The sequence below is a fragment of the Aquarana catesbeiana genome, linkage group LG02 (genome assembly GCF_042186555.1).
Source record: "Aquarana catesbeiana isolate 2022-GZ linkage group LG02, ASM4218655v1, whole genome shotgun sequence".
Classification (NCBI taxonomy): Eukaryota; Metazoa; Chordata; class Amphibia; order Anura; family Ranidae; genus Aquarana; species Aquarana catesbeiana.
Window position 1 is genome coordinate 68,888,287 of NC_133325.1, and position 12,331 is coordinate 68,900,617.

Below are 12,331 nucleotides of genomic sequence, written 5' to 3' on the forward strand. Positions count from 1 at the left end.
TTTGGGGGGAGCAAACTGAAAAATACTGAAACACCCCCCCCCCCCCCCACATCATATGCAGCCACTGTGCCCACCAAACTCGTGGGGGTTCGCGGCTCCGGCACCCAGCCCCATGTGGATCATGGCTCAGGCACCCCCTCCCCCCGCGCATGGATTGCGGCTCTGGCACCCTCCGCGACTGACTGAGCCGATGGGACTTACCACAGCACTGTCAGCTGGAGATCCTCTCAGCGCGGCGGCTCCAGCACGAGTCTCCTCGCTGCTCTTCCTAAGACTGACCTCCTGACTGGCGGGGAGGAAGGTTGTAAAAATAGCAAAAATTTTTTGTTGTCACATAATTGGGTGGGATCAGGGTGCACTCTCTGCGCCCCGAGCCCACCCTATTTTGAAGCCTATTAAAGCCTCTGGCTCTAATCACGTGCTTCAAATAATGCCACCCCCTCCATAGGAATCCATGCGTCCGGTGTCCTGAAAGGGGCCGGGTGCATGGAAGGGGGGACAGTGCCCATAGTGCACGGGCCGCCACCGCAGTTGTATTGTGTGCCCATCTCCCTCCCCGACACAAATTTTATCAAATAGATAAAAAGTGGTTCTGGACAGCCACACTCCGAATATGCCTTTTATTCAAAAACTACAAACAAAAATATATGCCACAGTAGCGCAAAAGAGCTAATGCGTTTCACCCTATATGTAGTGCTGTTTGTTCTGCTGTGGCATGTATTTTTGTTTGTAGTTTTTGCATAAAAGGCATATTCGGAGTGCAGCTGTCCAGAACCACTTTTTATCTATTTGCTATATGCATTGCCAGCACCTGTGGCTTCTTAACTGGTGAAGAGCTTTACCTTTGGCCGATCCTCCTGGAGAGGTGATACATCCCTTCTCTTTACAAATTTTATCAAGTGTCGGGAAAAACTTGTCAGAAATGACTCATGCTGATAACAGGGGAACCAAGTACCAGAGAGAAATGGCACTCGGAGCTTTGGAGAGAAAAAACGCAAACATTACAGATATGTGCTCTCTTCAAATGTCATGAATAATGCCGCGTACACACGAGCGGACTTTACGGCAGACTTTGCCCGGTGGACTTTTCGACGGACTTTATGACGGACTTTCCGATTGAACGGACTTGCCTACACACAATCCACCAAAGTCCGTCGAATTCGTACGTGATGACATACGACCGGACTAAAACAAGGAAGTTCATAGCCAGTAGCCAATAGCTGCCCTATCGTGGCTTTTTGTCCGTCGAACTAGCATACAGACGAGCGGACTTTTTGACCGAACTTGAGTTCGACGGATAGATTTAAAACCTGTTTCAAATCTAAGTCCGTCCAGCTTTTGAGAAAACAAAGTCCACTGGAGCCCACACACGATCGAATTGTCCGACGAAATCCCGTCCGCCGGGCAAAGTCTGCCGTAAAGTCCGCTTGTGTGTACGCGGCATAAGGGTTTACAACCACTTTAAGCGGTTGTACCAGGATGATGCCTGCAGCTACAGGCATCATCCCAGTATCAAACTTTGCAGCAGACAATGCTCTTTCATGTGGACATGATTAGATGGGCTATACAGCCACTTCTACAGCTGGCGGAAGGGGGTGCCAGGAGTTTGTAAATTCTGGTTTCGGTTCTTTGCTTACCGGCCAGTGAAGCATTCCATCAGTCAATGTTTATCCTTTGTGATGGTAATAAAGTTCATAAAAAAAGTATGAATGTCCATCCTATTCTACAGAGAATAGTCCAAAAAAGAGAAAATATTCAGTGAGTGCTAGTTGTGTGGATGAATATACCTTGTTGATCTCAGAGGTGAATGGGCAGACTCGTTTGAGATGATAGAAAGGCAACATTAATGCCAATAAACACTTGTTACAACCAAAGTATGCAGAATACTATCTCTGAATGCACAACACATTGAAACCTTGAAGCAGATGGGCTACAGCAGCAGAAGACCAAAATCTGTGCCAGTCCTGTCGGCTAAGAACAGGAAACTGGGGCTACAATTTGCACACGCTCACCAAAATTGGACAATAAAAGATTGGAAAAACGTTGCCTGGTCTGAGTCATGATTTCAACTGTGACATTCAGATGGTAGGGTCAAAATTTGACGTAAACCTTAAAGCATGGATCTATCCTGCCTTATATCAATATTTCAGGCTGGTGATGTAATGGTGTGGGGGATATTTTCTTGGCACACTTTGGACCACTTTGGTGCCAAATGAGTGTCGTTTAAATGGCACAGCCTAGCTGAGTATTTGTTGCTGACCATGTCCATCTTTTTATGACTACAATGTACCCGTCTTCTGATGGCTCCTTCCAACCGGATAATGCACCATGTCACAAAGTTCAAATCCTCTCAAACTGGTTTCTTGAACATAAGGTCACTGTACTCCAATGGCCTCCAGTCACCAAATCTCCACACAATAGAGCACCTTTGGGATGTGGTGGAATGGGAGCTTTACATGGATGTGCAGCTGACAAATCTGCAGCAACTGCATAATGCAATCCTGTCGATATGCACCAAAATCTCGGAGGAATGTTTCCAACACCTTGTTGAATCTATGTCACAAAGGATTAAGGCAGTTCTGAAGGCAAAAAGGGGTCCAACCCAGTACTAGCAAGGTGTACCTAATCAAGTGCATGTGTATATTATAATATTTTGGGAGTTTAACTTGATTTTCTAGCAAAAATGCTGATTTTATACACCTGAGGAAAGTGTCCGAATTAGCCAGGCAGGGGAGTAGTTAAATACCGAGCGCTATAGGCGCAAGGTCCCCATTTGCAATGTTGTGCCATGTTCCCCTGCAACACTCTTCAGTGAAGTTTTCCCTCTCCAGCCCAGCGTCAATGGGTAGTTTTTCCTCAAGCCCCCAGCACATGGCACCTGCTGATGCCTAGTAGTAGCTTCTGTGAAACGCCACTTGCCTCCTCCCCAGGGGAAGCCCCGAGGGGGAGATGCTCTAATCCCCGGGGGAAGCCCCGAGGGGGAGATGCTCTAATCCCCGGGGGAAGCCCCGAGGGGGAGATGCTCTAATCCCCGGGGGAAGCCCCGAGGGGGAGATGCTCTAATCCCCGGGGGAAGCCCCGAGGGGGAGATGCTCTAATCCCCGGGGGAAGCCCCGAGGGGGAGATGCTCTAATCCCCGGGGGAAGCCCCGAGGGGGAGATGCTCTAATCCCCGGGGGAAGCCCCGAGGGGGAGATGCTCTAATCCCCGGGGGAAGCCCCGAGGGGGAGATGCTCTAATCCCCGGGGGAAGCCCCGAGGGGGAGATGCTCTAATCCGAAGGGGAAGCCCCGAGGGGGAGATGCTCTAATCCCCGGGGGAAGCCCCGAGGGGGAGATGCTCTAATCAGCTCCTCCCACATTTATTTAAATTTTCTCCCCAGCCACACCTGAGTGAGCCTCACAGGGATTGGTTAGGATCCAGTAAAAATGAATAACCCCTGTGTCTGACCCTCTCACACTATTGTTAGAACACCCTTCCAACAGCAGGCAGGAGTAATAAACCACCAGGTTTAAGGAGAACCTGATGAAACCTAAAATATTGCAGCTCAGCTGGCTACATCTCAGACATAACACAAAATTGAAAAATGCCTTTGCTCTTCCTTCTTCCCTCTTCTCCATTATTAACAGTATGTAATATGAGTAGATGGTAACTTTTTTTTCAATGGCCAATTTAGTAATCTAAATGTTAGCTTTGCATGCAAAGTACTTCTGGTTATTAACTTCTCCTCCTTAGGACAGAGACTTTGTAATGACTCTCGGCTTTCCAACAAAACAAGATGGTGGGAAGATGGTAATTTTAAGGAAAGAGCTCAAGTGTTCTATGGAGTCATGTGAGTAAGCCGATGTCAATTAACCCATTAATGTTCACTGTTCTAGGAAATTGTTGTAGAAATCTAATTTTTTTTAGAAAGGTAAGTTTTGATCCAGTACCAGTTCACCGGTAAGAGTCAGGGCAGTTGCCTGGTTGTTACTTTCACCCCACTTGCCTTATATTTTGATCTTTGAAAGTGTGCACATCGGGTAAGCTAATTGGAAGTCATTCATTCTTGGTTAGTGTATTATAGCAAGCAATTCAGCATGTCCAGCAACTAGCTTTTGCAAAATAAGTGGGAGATGGCGGCAGCCTCAAAAGTTTACTCCGGAAAGGTCCCACAAGACTATATAGCTGAAAATAGAATATCTGATGCAAGGCTTTCATTCGGGTTACTTGCTTACTTATTACAGATGAGTAGTTTAACACAGGTATGAATTGGCATTCAAAGATCACAATAGTTCTGACCATGCCATCTCTGCTATGGTGCATTAGTGTGTGCATTTTAATATGCTACCAAAGCTTCAAAACATGAGCAAAAATGGGACATGAACTTTTTTTGGCTGTAATGTGCCACGTACCATGCAGTGTGGGTGCTTTGTTAGTGTGTTGTGGTGCTTTACAAAATAAATGACGCACTGCCCTTGTGGATCACATGAGTAGTTGATGACTTCCTCTCTCAGATCTGTCTGCAGGATGTCCACTGCCAACTGTTTACAAATGACAGTAGGGAGGCACAGGGCCATAGATCAATCTTTTTTCCTGGGGGGGTTGTTCAGGTTTTGCAAACTTAAAGGCATCATTTACACTTTAATGTTAGGGGAGGTACGGTAAAAACACGTGACAGAGTGGGGCCATGAGACTTTGCAATGCAGCGCAGCAAAAATTATCCCCAGTCAACTGAATAGAATGCAATGCACGCAGTTGTGGTGCGGTAGTGCTGTCACTAGTGTACTTGAATTGACTTGCCTCCCCCCTCTATAAATATTGTTTTTAACTATTACAGATAATATTTAGTTGGTCTTTGCACCATCTCCTCGTGTGGTGGTGTGTTTTCAAAAAAAAAAAAAAAATCCCTGGTGCCACACATCCACTGAGTCCTATGGTAATGTAGTAGTGATGGGAGAGACCTCAGCCTGGGTTCTCGCCAGGCCACACCCCAACGTGTTTTGCTTTGTCCCCTGGAGCTTAAACATGGGGACCACTGGATGTGCAGACACAGGTTATCAGCAGTGGCCCTTTTTTTTTTTTTTTTTTTTTTTTTTTTTTTTTTTTTTTTTTTTTTTGAAAAGGCCACTGCTGATAACCTGTGTCTGCACATCCAGTGGTCCCCATGTTTAAGCTCCAGGGGACAAAGCAAAACACGTTGGGGTGTGGCCTGGCGAGAACCCAGGCTGAGGTCTCTCCCATCACTACTACATTACCATAGGACTCCGTGGATGTGTGGCACCAGGGATTTTCCCCATTCATCTTTCAGGACAGCACCATAGAGAGACACCGGCTCCTCCCCTCTTAGGAAACACCGCCTTCCAATTCAATATTTAAATCTCATCCTCCCAACGGCCCCTCAGTTCAGGTGTTTCCTCCGGTGGGGAGACACTGCTTGGGAACCGTGGCGGATCAGTCAGGGAGACTGAAGCCAAAGATTTTGTGTGAGGAAGAGGGGGAGTCGGGTCTCTCTAGCTCTTTCCCTCTACTATTGTTTGTTCAGTTAGGTAAAGGCTGGGGAAGCCATACTTACCTGTTTTTAAAACTGAATTGGCGCGCCTCAGCCTCTCTTGGGGAAAGAGACAGCTGAGGAGGTCCGTGTTTCTTCTGCCCAGGGGGGCGCTGTGGGAAGTGCCTGAGTCTCTCCTGCTTGTTCAAGCAGCCAGCGTTTGAAGCTCTATGGCCGGGTCGGATGACGGGTGACGTCAGTTCCGGCGAGGGCGGGCACTTCCGACGATTCCGCGTCTTCCGGTTCCGGACGCGGGGAAAGAAAACGGACCGAGCGTTCGGCTGGTGCGACCCTCTTGCTTTGCTGTAGAGTCAGCTGTCGGGGGAAACGATCGACCACCATCCTCAGCGGACATGTCTGAGACAGAGGTCTCTAGAACTGCTCCAGGAGACAGTAGCACCAGCCATGCTAAGGTAAGTGGAACCCTGGGGTGGTGTTCCCTTACCTAAATCCCGATAACTTCACGGGTGTTCTCCCCTCACTGGTGGTCGGGGGGAAGGGGAGTGTGTCTGGGACCCTGGTGGTGGTTGGTCCTGGGGGGGGCACTCCTGGTGGTCCTCCTGTAAAAGCACTGGTGGGATTGGGCATTTATGGCGACTCTCTCTTTCTTTTTCAGAAAGCCACAGAGAAAAGCAAGTCGCCTCATGGTTCAAAGAAAAAATGCCCCTCTTGTAGAGTTAGTATGGGGGAATCCTGGACCAAGGCACTTTGCAAGGAGTGCATTGATGGATTAGTCAGGGAACAGGCAGCAGAACAGGGTACAGATCTTGCTGCATCCGTCAAAGAGCTTTCTAGCACCTTTCAGTCCTTTAAGGCACTCTTTTCTAGCTTCCAGTTGCCGCAAGCCCAAAGCAGTCCTTTACCAGTGCAGCAGAGTGTTACACCTAGCCCAGTGGATACTCCCTCTGTTAGTGGAGAGAGACCAGGGGGCTCCAGAGTGGAAATTGAGGAGGAGCCAGATAGCACCGCTTCAGATTCTCAAAGGGAATCGGATGTGGAGGAGGTGGATGGGGAATCCACAAAAACCTCTCGCTATAAGCTTTCCCTGGACGAAGTGGAGGAGCTCTTGGGAGCTATTCACACCACTTTGGGAATTCAGGAAGAAAAGAAGGTGTTATCGCTCCATGACCAAATGTACAAAGGTCTTGGGGAACAAAAAAGGAAGGATTTCCCAGTCCATGATGTATTGGTTGAGGCCATAAAGAATGAATGGAAAGATCCTGAGAGAAAACCTTTCTTTTCAAGGGCTTTGAAGCGAAGGTTTCCTTTTTCAGAAGGGGAGTCTCTAGTCTGGAATAAGACCCCTAGGCTGGATGCTGCTTTTTCTCAGGTTTCCAGGCAAACAGATCTGGCCTTCGAGGACATGGGGGTTCTTGCAGACCCCATGGACAGAAGGATGGACTCTCTCTTAAAGAAGTCCTGGGATTCGTCACAGGGAAACCTTAAGCCTGCCATGGCGGTCACAGTAGTGGCCCGCAATATGGAATATTGGCTTACGCAGATAAAGGCGCATATTGAGGCAGGAACGCCAAAAGAGACTATTTTGGCTTCCTTTCCCATGCTACTTAAGGGTGTAGCGTATATTGCGGACGCTTCCGCCGAATCAGTGCGCATGTCCGCAAGGTCTTCAGCCCTCACTAATTCGGCTCGAAGGGCCCTATGGCTTAAGACGTGGCAAGGAGACAGCGCGTCTAAAGTTAAACTCTGTGGAATTCCCCTCACAGGAGATCTCTTGTTTGGCCCAGGTTTAGAGACCGTTTTAGACCGGACGGCCGATAAGAAAAAGGCCTTTCCCATTAAAAAGAAGTTTGGGGAGCAGGCTAAAAGAAAGTTTCGCCCTCAGAGAAAGTTTGAAACCCCAAAAGGAGAGCGGCAGAAAAAAGCTTGGGGGCAAGGGGCGGGGAGGGGCGATTTTTCGCCCTCCTGAACAGCCCAAGAAGACCCAATGACGGGGTAACCACGGTGGGAGGAAGATTGGGGGCCTTCCTCCCACAATGGGAGATGATCACCTCCAACCAGTTTGTGTTAGGGATTATAAGAAGAGGTTACCAGCTAGAGTTCTCAGAACCTCCTCAGCACAGACTTCTGGTCACCGAGCTGCCAAAGTGTGCAGAGAAAGCGTCAGCTCTTCTATCCTCCCTACAGGAGTTAGAGGAACAAGAGGTGATAGTGAGGGTTCCTGTAGAGGAGATAGGCAGAGGCTTTTACTCCCACATTTTTGTGGTCCGCAAGCCTTCGGGAAAATTCAGGCTTATCATGAATCTGAAGCCTCTGAATGTCTCAATTACCTACAGGAAATTCCGGATGGATTCTGTCTATTCGGTGAAAGCGCTTCTTCCCCCAAATTGCTTCATGGCGTCAATAGACTTAAAGGACGCTTATCTGCACATTCCAGTCGCAGAAAGTTACCAGAGGTTTCTCAGACTGGCGGTGAAAACTGGGGAAGGAACGTTTCATCTACAGTTCAAAGCACTCCCCTTTGGACTATCCTCTTCCCCCTGCATCTTCACCAAAGTGATGGTGGAGGTCCTGGCTTTCTTGCGGCTCAGAGGCATCTCTGTAGTCGCGTACCTGGACGACCTACTCCTGTTTGCTCCTTCCCCGGAGCAGTTGTACCAGGATCTTCAGGTAGCAAGAGACAGCTTAGAAAACCTGGGATGGCTCTTGAACCTGGAAAAATCCAGTTTGGTTCCGGCCCAAAAGGTCACCTTCCTGGGCTATGTACTGGATTCGACAAAACAAAAAGTGTTCCTTCCAGCAGAAAAAATCCAGAAGGTGGACAGAGCAATATTACTGCTCCAGGGCAGCAGTCAGATCTCAGTAAGGAAAGCAATGTCAGCACTGGGCTTACTGACTTCCACGCTTCCGGCAGTTCAGTGGGCAGGGCTGCACTTTCGCCCCCTACAGCTGTTTATTCTGAGTGTCTGGGACCACAGTCCAGCATCTCTGGACTCCCTTATATCTGTGCCAAGTCAGGTCAAAAGGTCCCTCTGGTGGTGGAGGAAAGGGTCCAATCTCTCACAGGGCCTGGAGTGGGTTCTTCCAGTGTCCAGAACGGTTACGACCGATGCGAGCGGCACAGGGTGGGGAGCACACCTAGATTCCCAGATGATGCAAGGCACCTGGGAAAAAGAAGACGCAAAGAAGTCCTCGAACTGGAGGGAACTGAGAGCAATAGAGTTGGCTCTCAGAGCTTTTCAGAGAGAACTCCTGGGGCAGCATGTGAGGGTCCGTTCGGACAACTCATCAGCTGTGGCCTACATCAACAGGCAAGGGGGAACCAGGAGCAGATCCTTGTGGGGTCTGGCAGAATCCATCCTCAGGTGGGCCGAAGGGAGCATTCTCTCTCTCTCTCTGCAATACATCTGAAGGGGGAGCAGAACCACGTAGCAGATTTTCTGAGCAGAAAAATGCTGAAGGAAGGCGACTGGGTCTTGAACCAGGACATCTTCGAGATGATTACTCGGAAGTGGGGGGTCCCCTCCGTGGATCTCTTCGCCTCAAAGGCGAATACGAAAGCTCGTCTGTTCTTTTCCCTAAACAGATGGGACGGAGCAGCCGGGGTGGATGCACTAGCTCAGAGCTGGCGTTTCTCAAAGTGTTATGCCTTCCCCCCTCCCGTAATGATTCCAGCAGTTCTGAGAAAATTTCGGTCAGAAGACACAACCCTCATTCTGATCGCACCACACTGGCCAAGGAGGCCGTGGTTCTCCCTCTTGAAGAGTCTGACAGTGGAGCCTCCCTGGATTCTGCCTATCCGGGAGGATCTTCTCTCTCAGGGTCCAATCTGTTGCCCTCAGGTGGAGCGATGGAACCTCGCAGCGTGGCTACTGAGGAAGAATTGCTAAAGGGCAAAGGTTTCTCGGATCGGCTAGTGACAACTCTCCTAAATTGCAGGAAAAGAGAGACGCAAGCCATTTACCTAAAGGTGTGGAAACGCTTTAACAGTTGGTGCACAGAAAGCTCCTTCGATGTACGAAGTTCTGTAGCAGTATTAGAGTTTCTGCAGGCAGGAGCGGACAAAGGATTGGAATCCTGTACCTTGAAGTTGATCACCCTCAAAACTGTTTTTGGTGGCGATCACCACAGCAAGGAGAGTAAGTGAACTCGAAGCCCTTTCTATTAGGGCGCCTTTTTTTCAGGTTTTTCCGGACCGTTTGATTTTTAAAACGGATCCGGCCTTTTTACCAAAAGTGGCCTCTAGTTTTCATAGGGACCAGGAAATTATTTTACCTACCTTCTGTTCGAATCCTGTGAGGGAACAGGAGCATATTTTTCACAAACTGGACGTTAGAAGGTGCGTCCTTCAGTACTTGGTACAAAACAGTTTAGGAAATCCGATTCTTTTTTTTGTATTGTTTTCAGGGGCTAGGAAAGGGTTCAAAGCCTCTAGACGATCAATAGCCAGATGGTTAAGGTTGGCCATTAGCCAGGCCTATGTAATCGGGGGTTTGGAGCCCCCGGAGGGTATTAAAGCACATTCCACCAGGGCAGTGGCAACTTCTCAAGCAGAGTGGGCTGGTGCTTCTCCGGAGCAGATCTGTAGAGCAGCAACGTGGTCCAGTTTTTCCACGTTTGTGAAGCATTACAGATTGGACCTGCTGTCAGCCAAAGACCAAGCCTTTGGGCGTAAGGTGCTGCAGGCAGTAGTCCCTCCCTAAGGTAAGGTGCTCGCTTATCCTCTCTATGGTGCTGTCCTGAAAGATGAATGGGGAAAAACGGAGTTACTTACCGGTAACATCCTTTTCCAGGAATCTTTCAGGACAGCACTAGTACCCACCCAGGTTTTTGATTATCTATGAGAACTCATCGCATGAGAACGTCAGGTGAGATAAAGATTTGTATGACGTATTCTTGTGTCTCCCCAGCTGGCCGGAGGAACTCGTGAAGAACTGAGGGGCCGTTGGGAGGATGAGATTTAAATATTGAATTGGAAGGCGGTGTTTCCTAAGAGGGGAGGAGCTGGTGTCTCTCTATGGTGCTGTCCTGAAAGATTCCTGGAAAAGGATGTTACCGGTAAGTAACTCCGTTTTTTTTTTTTTTTTTTTTTTTTTTTTTTCTCTTCAGTGACCACAAGAGCTGGGATAAGCTTCATCCCTTGCCTGCACTCCTGTAGCACATTCGGTATCTACATTACTCCCCACAGTGATTGAGCCTGATCGACACACTAACAAACCATGGGTCACAGTGGTTACCTGCTGTTGGGGACAAATTTCTAAACCCTGGATGCAGAGAGATTTTATCCAAGGGCAAAAATGTATCCCTACCTGCAGGTCACCACTGGATGTGCAGATACAGGTGGAGATGTGTTTTTGAGCAGGTGCAAGGGGCAAAATATTGTGGTGGGCAGTAAATTTGGTGATTTATTTAAACCTTAAAAAAAAAAGTGTCCTAAGAAATGTAATGAAATGTTTTAAGAGATGAAAAAATAAATATTGTGCACTGCCTACCACAGGATGGTGCCCTTTGCACCTGGTCAATATGGTTGGCTTTTATTCAGTCTTAAACTGTAGCAAACCCAGCTTTTGAACTTGTACCTACAAGTAAGCCTATAATAACGCTTATCTGTAGGTATAGTGAATATCTTCTAAACTTGTGGTGTTTTGGAGATATTGACATGGAAAACAGCCGGTGATGTCACCGGTACATGTGCTCTGAAGGGACAGCATAGTTGTACTTCTCCTGGGGAGGAGTGCAGTTAGTTCTGCACTCTTGTGACCCATTTTTAGCTGACAGCTATAGTCAGCTGACATTGCTCAGCAGGTCCAGGCTGTGGAAAGATCCACTTTAAAGTCATGATTCACCCAGATGCCTGGACCAGCAGCTCGCTCAGCCTCTTGGTGAGCCGCAGAGACCCTGAGCCAGTTGCACCTGCCCCCTCCAAGGTCTGGCATTCCAGTGAACTTGGGGAAAGCAAGCAGGGGGGTAGAGCCAGGGACTGACAGTGACCACTCTTTTCTCACTGAAGGCTGAGAACTGAGTGAACAGCGGTCTTTGAGCGCTCTGTTGGTTTTTAGAAGCAGCTGGGGACAGATGCAGCATTGGCTCGATGCCCCATCCACCTAGGTAAGTATAATTTACAAAAAAAAAACATTTCTTTTAAAGGGGGAAAAAAAATCTCCCTCTCCCTCCTAAGAACCCTCCCTCCCCAAGCAAATTATTCCCACTGCAAAATATCTCCTTCCCTCAAATATCCCCCTCCCTCCCCCCTGTCTCTAAACCGACCCACCAACATAAAAATATCTCCCTCAGTCAATACCCTCTCCCCCAGCAAAGATTCCTAATTATGAAGAAAATCTCCCTTCATCCAATCAAACTCCCTGCCATTACCCCCCCCACCACCACCACCAAAAGACACTCCTGCAGACTGGAATTCTTAATTCCTCCTTCCCAAAACAGAAAATTGATGCCTCCCCACTTACCAGACCTCAGATTCAGCACGGTACAGAAGTAGGAAAACTTCTGCATCCCTAGTCTTCCTTCGGCTGTGTCATATGATACCTTGAGGAGGAGTCTAGGAGTTCCCTTAACTGTGTACTGTCAATTGCCCAGCATCTGAGACCTCGCAGTAATTTAATTTTATTCAGGGGGACCCCTTATTAAACTGAGGGGATGGGGCACAATAGAAGGGTGGGGGGGGGGGTGGCTGCTCCACTCTGAAAACTCCTCCTGAGGCTAAACAGCAGGGACACTGGGCATTTTGCCAGGATGCTCGGGGTGGGGGGTGGGGTTTGAACACCCCTGACCCCCCCCCCCCCCCCCCCCTTACCTACCACCCTGGGGAGGCAGTTTAAGCTACTGAC

The 12,331-nt window shown here is 48.6% G+C and overlaps 1 protein-coding gene across 1 annotated transcript in view; it reads left to right on the forward strand.

Annotated features, from left to right (window-relative positions):
- The window catches only part of LOC141126536 (zona pellucida sperm-binding protein 4-like), a 62,450-nt gene that overhangs the window by 11,242 nt on the left and 38,877 nt on the right, over window positions 1-12,331 (forward strand). Inside the window, exon 3 of the mRNA XM_073612469.1 lies at window positions 3,734-3,830. Within this exon, the coding sequence (XP_073468570.1) occupies window positions 3,734-3,830 (97 nt within the window). The remainder of the gene's footprint in view (window positions 1-3,733; window positions 3,831-12,331) is intronic.